This window comes from Blennius ocellaris (genome assembly GCF_963422515.1).
Source record: "Blennius ocellaris genome assembly, chromosome: 16".
Lineage (NCBI taxonomy): Eukaryota > Metazoa > Chordata > Actinopteri > Blenniiformes > Blenniidae > Blennius > Blennius ocellaris.
The window spans coordinates 2,269,788-2,284,922 of NC_137665.1; the positions used below are offsets into that span (position 1 = coordinate 2,269,788).

Sequence of the window (15,135 nt, forward strand, 5' to 3'; positions counted from 1 at the left end):
TTCAAGAAGCACGTGCACTGAAAATCACACCACCAGCGACGATTGAGAGCCCTGAGGATGTCGTTGCGACGATCGCTTTCAATTCAAACACACACAAAAACAAACAAACATCTAATTCTGTACAATGGCACGCACACTGATTTTGTGCATTGGTTTTGCATTTTATTAAACCATAAAGTGTCTGTCAGCGTTTAAGGCACAAAGGACCACACAGTCCAATTCTTTTACTCAACATAAATCATGACGACACCCTGAGTAAAATATGTTTTAAAAAAAACAACAAACAAATCTGATTTGACTATTAACTTTGATAAAATCTTATTTTTCCAGTCAAAATGCATTAAAACAATAAAGCCAAAGTCTTTTTTTTTGTTTTTTTTTAGGCTCAAATGTACATAGTTCATGGCGCAAAGAGAAGAGGCTGCATCGTCACGAAGGAGAAGTTGTAGAAGCGCGGCAGGCCCTGGTGAGTGACGTTGATGAATCGGTCCCAAACGAACGGCGGGAGGCCGTCCTGCGTCGTCGGCCCGTTCACCGCCTCCGCACGGAAGTCGCCAGCCATGTGGAAGTCTGTCACCTGGAGGGAAAACAAACAACGGAGGAAAGAAGGAAGGATTTGAAGACACTAAATGGCAGAATAGAATGTGTTTTGCAGCTGGATCTGCAAAATAAAAACCAATAAAAGGGATTTGGCTGCTTTTGTATTGAAGTAGTTTTGTTTTGTTTTGTTTATTTACAAGTTTTGAAACCACTTCTACAAATCCACACAGCTTTGAGCTTAAAATCCAGACATTAGAAGTGATCATTCTTCTCTCTGCTTTTTTAATTAAATTAAATTAAGAACTCAAATGCAGAACATGAACCAAAGAACACACGGTGCTTCACGTTATATTATATCATTATATGGTTGTTATGAGGTTGTACAGTGCACACATGACAAATAAAGCTATTTCAAAAGATCAGCAATCAAAGCAGAAGCTCACGACATAAAAAAGTAGCTTTTGTGAAAATGTACCTTTTCCAGTTGTTATTTCGTCTCTTTATTCACACGTTTCCCGGGAGAAGCCGAGGAATGATTTTTAGGCCCAACGATTCAAAAGCAAATGGTTTTTGCCTTTTTCATTTCAGAAAAGTTTTCGCATTTATGCAGCAACATTTAGAGAAACGACATTGATTTAAATGGAAACGGCAAGAGAGGCTGAAAACAATAAAATGTTCCTGCTGGGCCACTAGTGGGCGCTGGAGGTAGTTTTTATAATACAGAGACATTCTGGCGTTCAAAGTGGATCGCTATTAGGGATTTTTTTTTTTTTTTAAAGTTCCACCTTCGGAGCCATTTCCAGAAAGTTGCGTTTTAGTGGCGCTGTTGTCATGGTAACAGACACACAAAACGTAAAGAAGGTTTTCCGCCTTTCGAGTGGGTCTTTTTTTTTTTTTTTTTCAAATCCAGGGTCTCCGACCTGCATTCACACTTGAAACGGACTCACAATGTGACGCATCAGCATTCGCCACATTTCCGCCAACAAGCGGCGACGTGCAGTTTCCTGCGACCAAGCGAGACCGAACGATGGACTACCTTGGTGTCGTAGCATCCTCCCGGCGAGGGCCGCTCCGATTTCAGGTCATCGCGGCAGCAAATAGTCCTGCAGGGGTCGCCCTGGGAGTACGGATCTTTCTTGTAGTCTGAAAACAAGAGGCCGACGTGGTGAGACAAAACAACCATACAGACGTTGTACATTATGCTGTTAACGTGCGCTGACCGTTGAATCTCATGATGCGCTTCAGGGAGTCCAGGTCCTTGACGTCGCCCTGGTCCCGGCGGAAGATCTTGGCTCTGGGACAGAGGTCGTAGGAGAAGTCGTCGCCGTGCTCCTCCCACATTTCTCCGTAGCCACTCAGAAGGTAGATCTTCTGGTGGAAAGGGACGTTGTAGGACGGCCAGTAGCCTGTTCAAAACGAAGGAGGGCAGCATGAGAAGTATTTCTGCAGCGGTGATAATTGACGATATGGCCGAAAACAAAGAAAGGGGATTGTATGAAATACGTTTTAGTGCTCTAAAGTGACACTGGTTAATCTCGTGCTCCAAGACGAACTCGATTGAGGAAAATTGAATAAACATTAAAAACACCTCATTGAAGCGGCACTATTTCCAATGCGCTCTTGTTAAAATGCCGCCGTCGGACCTGACTTTCTGGCTGTTTGGGAGACGAAAGCTACAATCCAGAGCATATTAGATTAACTGTGTTCGTCTATCAGGGTGTGTAACCTCCAGACAAAGGTGAGCCCAGTCCTTGAACACATAAGTAAACAAACAAGCCACGTGTAACGCAGCAGCTGTCGCCACAAAGGGCTGCGATAGAAAAAAAAAAACAAAACTCGCCTGTCTCAAGCTTTACTATAGAGTTTCGCGACACGGTACCGTTACCTCTGCGCAGAGCCTGCGTCTGGTCGGAGTACTCCACCAGCCCCGGGATCTGCTCCACCACGGTCAGCGCCCCGTCGTCAACGCTGTGACCCAGCTTCACTTTGCTCCGGTCCAACAGCATGTACTGGTTGTTGTAGGTGCCTGAAGCAAGTCAACCACATTCACTTCAGTGTGGATTAGTATTTTATTGCGCTTCACATCAGATATGATCTGTATCCAGAACAATCCGGCGGCGAGTCGGCGGAGAGGCACAGTGATCGGGGGACGAGACGACTTTCAATCAAATCTTTTTATTTTTACTTTGCTTCAAAATTTACAATATAAGACTTATATTGTATGTTTGATCTAACTGCTGCAGTTCCTTTCTTTTTTCATCGACGGTAAAACGCAATGACAAGATGGAGAAGGCTCGGCAAACGGCAACGACACTTCTCAAGGTCGATCGTCACATCTGAGGCCTTTTGAGGTACCAGGTTATACTGAAACACCAGGAAGTCAATCGGAGCGTGTAGTGGAAACTGTGAAAATATACTCAGGAACTGAAACCACAGCAGTGTGCTGGGTGCTTTCCACTTGCACTTTGTTTTAAGAGTGAAAGGGTTTTTAGGTTCAAAGGGGTTCAGGGTCTTGCTCAGGGACAATTTGGACACGTGACCCCCCCTCCCCCCCACCCCCCCCACCCACCCCAACTCACCAGAATTGTGCATGGAGAAGGTCTTGGCCCATTCCTCGCCGCTGTGTGCCAAACTGTGAGCCAACCTGACTCTCTGCCACGCCAGCAGGCTGTTGGGCGTGATGGTGGCGAAGAGGGAGGAGTTGAAGACGTTGTTGGTCGTCTGGGTCATCATCAGGCCGCTGCCCAGGAGGTAGAAGTCGTCCAGGGACACCAGGAAGCCTGTAGACGCCAAAAAAAAAAAAAAAAAATCCCAGGATTTAGACTGAGATTGAGATTTAGAAAAGGGGGTGTTTGTTTTAGTAAATGCGTGAGGATGAGAGAAGAGATTAATCTGAAAGACACGACTGGTGAAGGTTTTTGGACTTTGGACGGCTCCTGTCTCGTGACTGATGTGCAGGCGTACCCGGGTAGCTGCTGAACGACAGCTTTCCCGTGGCCGTGTGGGGCTCGGCGACACGGAAGTCCCAGTGTTTGTAGATGCGCATGGTGGCAGCGTAGGTGTACCAGCTGGAGTGAGCGAACAGGAGGTTCTCGAAGCCCGGCAGCATCTGAGGAGGAACAGCCGCCGCGACAAGAGTGGATGGAGAGAAAATGTAAAAACACAATCCTGAGGCGGGAGGAAAATAAGATTGCGCGAGTCGTGTGGTCCCCTGCGTCTTTTACTTGTTGTTTTATTTATTGTTCTCATTTATTTTATTGCTTTTTAAGCGTCTTTATATTTCTATTTATTCTTTTGAATTGTTTTATTCTTATTTGTAGTTTCTTAATGTGTTTGTAGTTTTTCATCTGTTTTTATTTTTATTTTATGGTTTTATACTTATTTTAGTGTTGGACTGTTTAGTTTTATGTGCAGTATGTGAAGCACTTTGTAAACGCTTCGTTTTTAAAATGTGCTATATAAATAAAGTGGATTGGATTGGATTGGATAAAGACGTCTTGATTAATATATGGATTATTAACTGTTAAGTGTGGATTTTCTTGTGAACATTTGTCGCCAGAAAATTCATCTTTCATTCATCATCAAGAGCTTCTTTCACGTCTCGCATCTTAAAATGTGTTGAAGTTAGTGATGCATTGCTAATTTTCCTCGCAGTAGATCTTAGAAATTGCTTTTCGACATCCCTCCCTCAGCGTGCCGCTCTCCTTTCATTTCCCTCTGATCTGAACTCCAATCGGGTTTCGGTCCCGGACCTTGATGAGCGCCGAGCAGTGGCCCATCCCCGGGAGCTTGAAGTCTCTGAGCGGAGGGCTGGATTCCGGGACGATGGCTGGGATCAGATCCAGCAGGTCTCCCACGGCGTTCAGGAACTGGATGGCAAACTGCGACAGCGGCTGCGGCAAGGGAGAGCAGACGAACGGAAAAATAAAACCGGATTCACTGCTGTCAAAACTCAAAACAGCGCTCCAAAAGAGGGTTATAAAGAAATAGACAAACTGAAAGAGCAGCTGTTGCATTGATCCAAAACTGATCTCGTGAAACCACAATAAACCAAATCACAAATGTTTACAAGCTGCAGTGTGACTGACTTCAATTTAAAATCCATTCAGATCCATGAATGGCTTCATAAGTGCCTTAAAGAATGAAGCTAATATGTCACTTTTTCGTTTTTGAAGCCCACTACAGCAGAACATTCATATATCACTTCTGCACTACCTCCCTTAGCTGTATTGCACTACATTCACACTATTTGCTGCCTCCTGTTGTGCTTCTGGTGGGGATTTGTACCTTTTTGCCCTGTTGTTTGGCCCAATCTGCCACGCCGGCCTGCAGTCCGTCCATCTGAGCCACGATGAAGCCGGCGTGTTTCCACAGAGGGTCGGAGCTCTGGTTCAGTTTCACCTGCTGTCTGACCCACGAGTCCTGTTTCCTGAAGCCACGGATCAAGTTTAGTTATTCACTTCATACAGAAGTCAAATTTTTAAATAAATAAATAAATAAAAAAACACAAATCTTTCAATGTGACCAGTTCTGCTATTTGAACTGATGCATTATGGTGAAAGGAAGAAAAAAAAGGAAGCGGGCACTCTGTGCTGAGCTTCAGTGAAAAGAGGAAGACGCAGGCAGGGTTGTGCGAGTTACATCATGTACAGTGCTGCTGCTGCTGTGATTTTTAAGTTTTCCATGGAAAAGGGAAGCGACTCACGTCATGAACTCCTGCACCGGGCCGAGGACCTGCGGGTGGTGAATCAGCTGCGGGTACATGTTGGCGAAGTGGTCCATCATTTGCCTTCAGAGGAACCGAAAGTGTGAATGAACTGGACGAATGAGCTACAGAATGAGACGTGCATTTACGCTTTTCCCCATTTAACAGTTTGTAACCGTCTTATGAATGAGTATTTATCTAAATATAGAGATATAGAGATTTGATTTCACTAGGGGAGGGGGGGGGTTTGGCCACCTACTGTGCAGTGAGGAAACCTTCGAGGTAACCAGCCAGGAAGAAAGTGATGTCATCAGCTTCGGGGGTTTTCCCGTATCCGGCGCGGATCTCCAAGACGCTCCAGCCCGTCGTGGACAGGGTGTTGTTCAGGTAGCCGTACGCGTCGCCCTCCACCTCCAGCACGCCCTCCTTCAGCAGGACGGTTTTGTGCTGCGCATCCCAATACGCAGTTGCTGCCGTCAACTCTGAGAAAAATCACGGTCGTGAAGAAATGTAAATGAGGACACAGAAATGGAATCAAATCGAATTGAATGGGCGGCTCTAAAGACACAAGAATATTTATCAGCCATCTTGGCGCATCTCTGTAATTGCGTCTTTCTTTTTTTATTGCATGTAAACTGTAAGGTGAATTAATTGTGGTAGAATGATTAAATCATTTATTTGATTGAATCAACTCAATAAAGCTGCCGAGTCAAAAAATCTAAATACTTCTGTGTCCTGATCTACTTTTGTTCATGTTGATTGCCCAAGTGCTGTTGCATGCTGTGTAAACAAACTGTTCACCTTTGACCTGTCATGTAAATGCCACAAGGAAAAGGAAAATTGGTTTAAAAAACGGTCAAACATGCTACCAAAGAAATGTGAAAATGAAATATCTAACAATATCTAACCAGCCTGATGAATCGTGTCAGCTCAGTGGATGTGAATGTGGCACAAAGCATTCTTGATAAATATGAAAATTGCAGAAATTGCACTTTCAGTGCTCGGGAACCTAACAAGCGGTGTGTATATGATTACCTTGCAAATTGTACACAATTGTGCAGTGTTTGCGTTGACAAATTCCAACATGAACAATGAGCTTCTTGGAATTGGCACACCAATTCATATATATACTATTAATGGCATGAGAATAACAACAACAATACAGAATATAATACACTATAAGAATCGAACACAAGACTAAAGATAAAACGAGATTTAGGTATTTTATAATGACTAACAGTCTCACCCACGTATCTAATATTATTAGTGATAGTCGGTTGGTGGAGATACAATGAAAAACAAAGTGAAAGTAAAATCTCAGTGAAAAAAAAAATCGATATATCCAGAATAAACAGTCTTTAAATAATTAACACGCGATCTGACCAAAACCCCTTCATTCATACAGCACTTTTGATGCCCGTCTTATATGAGCATTACAGTAATTCTCAAGACTTCAGCTCGACCTACTTACTTTGAGCAGAGGCGAAGGTCGAAGCCACGCCGAGCAGGAAAACAGCAAATAGGCTGGTGAGGAAACTCATACCTGCGACCATGCAGGTGGCGCAAAACTGGCGCAGCAGCGAGCAGGGAAGTTGGTCAAAAGTGGAGCATTGGAGGAAGAAATGAAGTGTTGTTGAGTGGCAGAGGGAAACGCTTCACGGGAGAGTCACGAGAGCGAGCGGGGAGCTCTCTGATTGGCTGCGGGACGGAGGAACGTGGAACAAGTAAAATAGATATGCCGACGCGCTAAAAGTCGTCAGTGTTCCACCGTTTTCCGGTTCCAGGGTGTCTTTGTGAAGAAAGTGGCACCTTGTCGAAGCTGGAAAAAAAAAAAAGATTTCACCCCAGATGGGACTCGAACCCACAATCCCTGGCTTAGGAGGCCAGTGCCTTATCCATTAGGCCACTGGGGCTATGCGAAGAATACGTGTGACGTCATGCATATTTAAATGTGTCATTACCATGATTTGCATGTATCAACCTCGATTAAAGTATATTTATTGTTAAAATTGTTATTTTAATGAAGACATACACATTTCATGTCATTCATTCTGATTTTATTCACAGTAAAAACCGTTTTATTCATTCAACAAATCAATAGTCTTCTTTAGGATAAATAGATCAAACTCAAATTGCAGCAGGATTAAAAAGTGAAAACAAATAAACACACGCGGTAGATCCCTTTCTTTGTTTTTCAGGAAAAAAATAAATAAAAACAAAAAAAACAAAGTGCACCGGGTCCTGCGTTCAAGTGGAATGTAATGCGTTGCTGCCCTCCAGTGGATGATTTGACAAAAAGCTTCATAACGTGGATCATTCAACTCACAACAGTGTAAGCTCTGCTCCTTCAAACCTTTAAATATTCATGGAAAAGTATGAATTAAGTTAAACAGACAAATAACACAATACTATAGTATCTTGATTATTTCCCTTGTGGGTATACGTGTAGTATTTGCATCAAACCAGCATCTTTGAGATGAACGCCACAGCTGGAATTAGTACGGTGCCGGCGGTGAGAAAGGCAGAACTGCCACAAAACTACCATTTATAACCTGAAACTATTTGGTCAGCCTGATAAAATGACAGTTTCCCGTTCATAAACAACTAAGGAAAAAAGGCAAAAACCGTGTTGTGATAATTACCTTCAACATCTTCATATAACATTTATAAAGTACAACGCTAAGAGAATAACATAAAAGACCAATCCAACTTCATTATACAAAGAGTAAAGAAGGCACACCATGTATGCTTATAGATCCTTCTCTGTAGCATTAAAACCCATTTTACAGCTCTGATATTAAAATAAAGATGCTCCATCGGTGTCTTTGGGTCTTCCATACTGATTTAGGAATGACATTATGTAACAGGGTGACATCTGTGAGCAAGACTTTTTTTTTTTATAGACAGCTAAAAGTTAAATGATTCATATAAATAAACACAAAGCAGTAGATTGGACATATTCCCAAGAAAAGACAAAAAAAAAAAAAAACTCCACCAAGACCGACATTCAGCTTCATAGCAGCAGAAGTTATAAGCCGTATTTTAGAGAATGTTTCAGCTGCTATACCAACACAAAGGTGTCTGTGTTGACAATAAATGCAATCGATTTCCACAACTCAAACGCCACACTCTCATTCGTCGTCGATCAGTTTCTCGGCGCCGTTCTCAGCTTGTCGGTCTGCGCTGCTCCCTCCTTCCTCTCCGCCGCCGCCTCCTCCTCCTCCTTCCCCTCCGTCCTCGTCGTCCTCGTCTTCGGCGTACGAGAACGACTGGCCGCTGTAGTTGATCATGGTGCGGGAGAGGTCGACTTCGATGGGGAAGACGTCCGCCTCCTTCAGCACGGCGTAGCACTCGTCGTAGTAGTGGGACATGCCCGAGACGAAGCGCTGCAGCTGGAACACGATGTCCTGAACTGCAGGCGAGGCGGAGAGAGAGAGAGAGAGATAAAATGTCTGAATTGTGTCTTGAAGCCGAGTCCAAACTACAAAAACTGAATGAGACTCAGTAGAAGAGCAAAGCAACAGACCGTGTTTCTGATCCAGCAGCTCGATCTTCTCCAGGACGTCTTTCCTCATCTTGGCGAAGCGAGCGCGAGCCTCCTGCCGACACCGCAGCACCAGACGGTACTCGTAGTTACCGGTACTGACGCGGTACAGAGGCTCCCCCATTGCCTGAGCGAGGAAATATTCACGTGACGCGAGTATAAAAGTAACAAACTGACTGAAGAAACTTGACTTCCACGACCAGAACGGCCCGGGCGAACCGGAATCCATTCAGAGGCGACAGTATTTGTAAACTTGTGTATTTAAATTTCTTGTGAACATGGAAATACACAGTTTAATCAACGTTTTGTACATTAGGAACTCAAGTTACTGCATAAAATGATAACGACCAAGGGTAAGGTTCAGGAAGCAGGTCAATCAGACCCACCGTCAACAATCTGCAACAACTGCTGAAACACAGATTTGACTGGTGACTCACAATACTGCTGTATTCCTCGTCGTCCATTTCCTTCACCTTCAGGCAGTACGACTGAAAGGCAAATAAAACGAGCCGTTATCCTGCTGACAGACCGTCGTAGACACCCGATGTCCACCGCCGAAGCAGAAAGTCCACGCGCTGCCGCCGCGGCCTCACCAGATACTCGAACTTCACGTCCAGGTACTTGCGGATGGTGAGCTTGGTGTCCGGAATGGCCTTGTGGAGGTACGTGTTCAGATCGTGGAGCATCTGCACAACAACACGAGTCACGTCCCAACAAAACGTGTCACTATTGACTTAAAAATGTAAAAAAAAAAAAAAAAAAAAATCATGGCAACACAGTCGAAGCGACATGATTCAAAGGTCAACGTTTCACTCACAGGCTTGATGGTCTTCAGCAGCTGAATGCCGTACTTCTCGATGCTGCGGTGGGCGTCGGCAAACTTCACAAACGCCTCGCTGGCGGCGGCCTGAGGCTCTCGAACGCCGATGACGGAAAAGACGTCTCCGAAGGCTGAAAAACATGGAGAACAACTCGGGTACAGGCTTCGGGGAAAGGAAAACGGCGTCCACAGAAAACACACGACTGATGAAACTGCGGCTGCGTTTTAATTTAATTTAGTTGCGTAGAGTCGCTGAGATGTCCTCTCAAACCTTGAATAATAAACTCCTGATTGGAACAGGAAGAGGAAGTGAAAAACTATCAGGTGTAGTTATCCGGACTTTTATACTATTGGAATTCCGATATATTTCCATTTTAAATTATGCAATAATTGCAAGACATTTGTGGGATGAGCAGCAGAACTGGGATCGTGGGTGTTCAAATGCTGATTGGAGAATTGTCTTTTTTTTTTAACAAACTCTCCTGAAATTCATTGCTTAGTTAAATTTCCAATATGACAAAAATAAATGTTGGGACAGAAACCTGCAGAAAACGTCTTTACACATTCAACTATTGAGTCAAGATGGAATTAAACAAGTGCCATAAAATGCAAACAGCCATTTTATTTTATTTTTTCCAACTTCCTCATAAAGTGACTGACCTCTGTGTGTTTGAGAAAGCTCAAAGAAAGCTCGGAGCAGTCTCTTCGTGTGCTCCATCAGCCCTGCAAGCAAACGGCAGGTTGATGACAGAGTCGCTCAAACAGACGTTAAAACAGTTCTGGGAGAAAATGCTGAGTCTCGTTGGATTATTGTTTTAACCTTTGTAGAGTTCTCCCGTTTTCTCCAACTCTTCCAGTCTTTTAACCAGCCCGTCTTCAAAGTAAAACGACGAGGTTACATGAAGAAACACTCGATCCATTCGTATGAATTATCTTGCATTGGTTATATTAATGATCTTACCGTTACACAAAATGGCTCGACTGAGTCCAAGTGCGTCTGCGGTGCCGGAGCTCATGTTCTCCACCAGGCGATGTTTCACCTTTTTCAACACTGAAACACACAAAATGCATTTAACTCACTTTATTCACACTGAATACGAGATGTTATCATTATTGAGGAAAGAAAAATATTACACTGTATTAAATTAAAAAAAACAGATTTTTTTTTTCACTTTTTAATTTTAATTCCCTATTTATTGCCACATGTTTTATTTATTTCTTTGTTTGTTCATTGTCCAGTTACTACCAAAAAGCTTTTGGATCTTGCCCCCCCCCCCCCCCCCCCCAACACTGTAAAGTTTTACTTTTCAACAATCCTAACATCTTAACATGCAATATTCCTATTTTAACTGTTCAGGTGATTTGTGATGGTTTGTGATGAAGGTTATAAAAATAGAGACTACAAAAAAAACAAGATGTGTCAATTAAAATTGTCTGAAGTGAACTGAACCCAGGATGAACGTATGGAAAGTGAGACAGATACCTATATCCAGAGACTTTCCCTGCTTTGGGTCAGCCTGCAGTTTGTTGTAGTGAATGACTGCTTCTCCCTGTAGAACAACAAACCCAGAGATCCAACAATAATTCACAACCAATTAAAATCACGAGAATAATTAAAATAAAGAAGCATCTTAAAACAAAAAACACAAACGTATTTCACTTATTTGTATAAAAATTGAAAAATACTCATAATCCACATGTTAAAATAAAGAATGCTGGGACGTTACGGCGCTGAAGGTGAAATTCACAGGCCGTATTTGCACTGAACACACACTAATCCCTTTAATGCCCAAACTGACCCCGTCTTTATCCCAGCAGGCAGGAAGTCATTGCATTTTTGAGGCGTGGACAAAAGATGTCAGAAACAACACGGCCGCTGCACGTCGGTGACGTGATACCAAAAGCTATGGGGGCTATTGTCCCGACCTCTTTGGCACCGTTTGGACAAGACGGTGCAATCAGACAGTCGGACCACTGGCCGGCCCGGGTTCGTCGTGACCTGCTGGATTATTCCCCCAAACAGGCAGCAGAAAAGAGGTGAGATTTCTTTTTCCCCAATTTTCTAACTTCAGACGTTTTCAGTTTCAACCTTTTGGTGGATTTTAAACGTCGTCAGGTTTACTCAGTGTTCGTATGTCGATCCAACTTCCCCCATTTGACTGTCAGAACTTTCTGCGCTTCAGTGTGAAACAACTAAACCTACCGGTACTCTGACTTTTATTTCAGAAAATCAAACTGCAGCCATTAAACATTGTACGTCCGGCTCTAATGGGACTAACAGAAGAATCAGGCCATCTACAAGCAAAAAGCTCAAACATACAACGAAATATCATTACAGCAACATCTAATCCACCACCTAAAAATCGAATAAAGAACGAAGAATTCAAGTAAAAATTAGCGCGGATTTAGCCGAATTTAGATCTGCATCATATCCCTACAATCTCGGAGCGTACCGACCTGGACAGCTTGAATCATCTTGGCCACTTCCACCTTGGTTTTTCCCTTCACCGTTTTCCCATTCACGCCCGTTATTTCATCGCCTGCCGCCACCGTGCCATCCAGCGCTGCCGGGGTGTTATCGAAGACCTGCGGGAACACAACTGGAACATTATGTACTGACGACAGACGGCGAACCCGAGGAAATATAGTTATCATTGTTAAAGAGCAAGTTAAGAGACGTCTGTGGTTTTGTAGGTTTTTTTTTGAGTGCTCCAAAAATCCAATAGATAAATTATTGGGTGAAAACAATGGCCATGAAGTACATGAGTAACAGTGAAACCTTATAAATGACGATATTCCCACCTGGACAATGTAGAGGCAAGGACAGTACTGTGCTCCACCACCAATGCTGATCCCAATGAGGTTATTAGCATCTTTCTTCAGGTTCACAGTACCAGGTACCGTCGGTATCCCTCTGTTAAGAATAAAAAATAAATAAAAAATGCAATAATCTGAGCAATACAGTGTTTAGCTGATCATGTCTTCCTATGAAATTCTGATCCAGTTGCAGTTTCACACTTTTCAGAGCTACTTTAGGGAATTTAGTGACGTTTTATCATGCGTTGATTTGTCACTGGTTCACAAATATTGCAAATGAATGAGTTATTAAACTGGGGAAGAAAAACTGTGACTCACAACTTGTCCTCCTCCAGTTCATAATCCATGTCTGTGAACATTGCAGAAGAGTGTCAATGCTGTCCCTTTCAGACCTGCTCAGATGAAATGAAGAGAGCAGATTAATGCCCGCGCTTGACAAACGTTCCCAGCAAGTAAAAGACTGTATTACTGTTGTGAAACACATTCGAGAGAGAATTCAGATGGAAACAGCTGATCAATGAAGGGAGGCTCGGCTGGGCAGCTAACAGTTGCAGTGCAAAACAGTCCAAAATGACATTCAGAAATGTCTCAATTTGTTTATCTTGTAAGCTGAAGACACCAGCCAGTGAAGTCAGAACAGACAAAATAATATTGAATGGGAGAGACGCAAACATAAAGCGGATAACTGCGAGCAGCGTTGTTAGCCGTTAGCTCCGGGAGGCTAACTGACAGGAGTTGAAAAATATTAAGTCACGCTTTACCTTTAATAACGTCGCAGCCAGCAGCGGTCATGCAGGTTTTGCGTAATATGAACAAAATACCAAATATAGTGGTTTAACAACGGCTCAGTTTCGGTGGTATCGTGTTAACTTTTGTGTACTGACGTCCCCTGTTTACTTTAGTGCGTCACGTCCGGTGACGCACCGGAAATGGTCACTGAAAAGGTATCGCTGTAATAATAATAAAAATAGTAATAATAATAATAACAATAATCATTATAATTATAATTATAATAATAATAACAATAATCATTATAACTATAATTATAATAATAATAACAATAATCATTATAATTATAATTATAATTCTGATGTTTTTTTATTTAATTTGGGAATTAAAAATATATTTCCTGAGCTTGGAATTAGTATCCTTGTTTTCATTTCATTTGTACATATAAAATTCTAGTTTAAATTCTAGTTTTTTCATATAGATTCTAGTTCTTCAATGTACTGAAGACCAACAGAGCTGCTTGGTGTCATCATAGAACTGTGAAGAGATAACAGATAATCTAATCACACTAATCAACCTTTTGTTTTGCAGAAAGAGAGCCTTCACCTCCATTCTTACATTTACTCCAAGATTGTTCATCACTACCCAGTATGAGTATGGTAAGTTTTAGCGTGCGTTTATATTTCAGTCCCGATATGCCTTCATTGTCTTTAAAACCAGATTTAGATTTTGCAGCTGTTGTTTCACACTTGCCTACACTGTAGTCAGTTTATATTTGTTTTGTGTATTTCAATGTTGCACTACCTTAAGTGAAATTTTCTTCCCTTGTTCAGTATTTCATTACATGGATAAAAATGTACAATAAAGAAAAATAGTATCATATTTAATTGTTTCTTATCATTTTCATGTCTAATGTGCTCATTTCTAATGAAGCGGTGTCACACGCTTGCTTTTCACAGCAACTTGAACTGAAGAATGTGGCTCTGAGAGCCGGAGATCAGCTGAAGATAAAGGGAGAAATCCTGCAAGATGCTGAAAAGTAAGAAAACAAAATGCATGAGCTTTTATTTATTAATATTTCACAATCATTCAAAATTGAAATATCTTGGTGGTTACTATGTACTAAAATGTGGATATTTGTGTGCATACCGTTAACCCTTGGTGTTCTACTCTATGTCCTGATCGTGTCATCATCAAGCCACTTTTGTATGTCCCCCCCCCCCCCCCCCCCCCTGACTTGCTCAGGTTTCGGATCGACCTCGGCTGTGACGCAGAGGACCTGGCACTGCACTTCAACCCCCGTTTCTGTGACGACGCCGATGGTACCGTCATCGTGTGCAACTCAAAGGAAGCCGGCTGCTGGGGCGAGGAGATACGGGAAATGAAAAACCCGTTGCAAAGGGGCTCTGAGGTCAAGGTGAGAGATTCTGCCAGGAGGAGGCAAGCATGCACATGTTGCGGTGTGTCATTTTATGAAAGGAGTGTCCGGAAAGATATATATGAGGAAAAATTGACTGTTTGGCAACCGTAGGCAGATTCTGATCGGGTTTCTGTTATCATTTTGAGGTACCTACTCAATTCAGGGGAAAAAAACAAAAATCTCAAAACCAGAATCTGTCTTGTTTCAGATTGTGGTGAAATTGTCTTTTGACATGTTTGAAGTGGAGCTTCCCGATGGACAGGAGGTCCAGTTCCCCAACCGTGCTGGGATGGACATCATCACTTATATCAACATCAGAGGCGACTTCAAGCTGAAGTCTTTTAAGATCGACTAAGAGACACGGCGACAAGTTTCTAGATGATTCTCTACTCAGCTGGGTAGAAATGATTATCATTAATTGTGGGTCTTCTTTATTTGAGAAATTTATTTTTTTTGACTAAAATGTACTATTGTATTAAAAAAAACAAACCATGAGGTTCTTTAAGTTGTTGTCTTGTATGGATGTTTTTAAACAGCTGAAAACCTATTCTGCATTTCAA

The 15,135-nt window shown here is 42.5% G+C and overlaps 3 protein-coding genes across 3 annotated transcripts; 1 reads left to right on the forward strand and 2 right to left on the reverse strand.

Moving 5' to 3' along the window:
- On the reverse strand, positions 1 to 6,852 carry LOC308141878 (phospholipase B-like 1). Its single transcript, XM_080512119.1, has 11 exons — positions 6,717 to 6,852; positions 5,505 to 5,727; positions 5,246 to 5,329; positions 4,828 to 4,969; positions 4,293 to 4,433; positions 3,505 to 3,649; positions 3,120 to 3,320; positions 2,426 to 2,566; positions 1,761 to 1,946; positions 1,577 to 1,683; positions 1 to 577 (listed from the first exon to the last, which is right to left on the reverse strand). The coding sequence occupies exons 1-11, from the start codon at positions 6,796 to 6,798 to the stop codon at positions 401 to 403; spliced, it is 1,629 nt and encodes a 542-aa protein (XP_080368245.1). The 5' UTR covers positions 6,799 to 6,852; the 3' UTR covers positions 1 to 400.
- Positions 6,853 to 7,353: 501 nt separating this feature from the next.
- Positions 7,354 to 13,307, reverse strand: pick1 (protein interacting with prkca 1). Its single transcript, XM_080512133.1, has 13 exons — positions 13,188 to 13,307; positions 12,745 to 12,818; positions 12,412 to 12,523; positions 12,067 to 12,195; positions 11,093 to 11,159; positions 10,571 to 10,660; positions 10,430 to 10,483; positions 10,270 to 10,332; positions 9,607 to 9,740; positions 9,383 to 9,475; positions 9,227 to 9,277; positions 8,772 to 8,916; positions 7,354 to 8,657 (listed from the first exon to the last, which is right to left on the reverse strand). The coding sequence occupies exons 2-13, from the start codon at positions 12,783 to 12,785 to the stop codon at positions 8,377 to 8,379; spliced, it is 1,260 nt and encodes a 419-aa protein (XP_080368259.1). The 5' UTR covers positions 12,786 to 12,818; positions 13,188 to 13,307; the 3' UTR covers positions 7,354 to 8,376.
- A 498-nt stretch (positions 13,308 to 13,805) lies between these two features.
- LOC308141658 (galectin-1-like) lies at positions 13,806 to 14,930 on the forward strand (the record flags this gene model as incomplete). The annotated part of the gene is made up of 4 exons (XM_080511865.1): positions 13,806 to 13,814; positions 14,115 to 14,194; positions 14,401 to 14,572; positions 14,784 to 14,930. The coding sequence occupies 4 exons, from the start codon at positions 13,806 to 13,808 to the stop codon at positions 14,928 to 14,930; spliced, it is 408 nt and encodes a 135-aa protein (XP_080367991.1).
- Positions 14,931 to 15,135: the final 205 nt, after the last annotated feature.

Coding starts and splice junctions, on each gene's coding strand:
- LOC308141878 (XM_080512119.1), bottom strand. CDS start 6,798: ATGGTCGCAGGTATGAGTTTCCTCACCAGCCTATTTGCTGTTTTCCTG. Junction 3,321..3,504: donor GTCGTTCAGCAGCTACCCGG/GTACGCCTGCAC, acceptor TGGCGTCTACAG/GCTTCCTGGTGTCCCTGGAC. Junction 578..1,576: donor GAGGATGCTACGACACCAAG/GTAGTCCATCGT, acceptor TTTTCCCTCCAG/GTGACAGACTTCCACATGGC.
- pick1 (XM_080512133.1), bottom strand. CDS start 12,785: ATGTTCACAGACATGGATTATGAACTGGAGGAGGACAAGTT. Junction 9,741..10,269: donor GCTTTCTCAAACACACAGAG/GTCAGTCACTTT, acceptor CATGTTTTTCAG/CCTTCGGAGACGTCTTTTCC. Junction 9,278..9,382: donor ACGTGAAGTTCGAGTATCTG/GTGAGGCCGCGG, acceptor TTTGCCTTTCAG/TCGTACTGCCTGAAGGTGAA.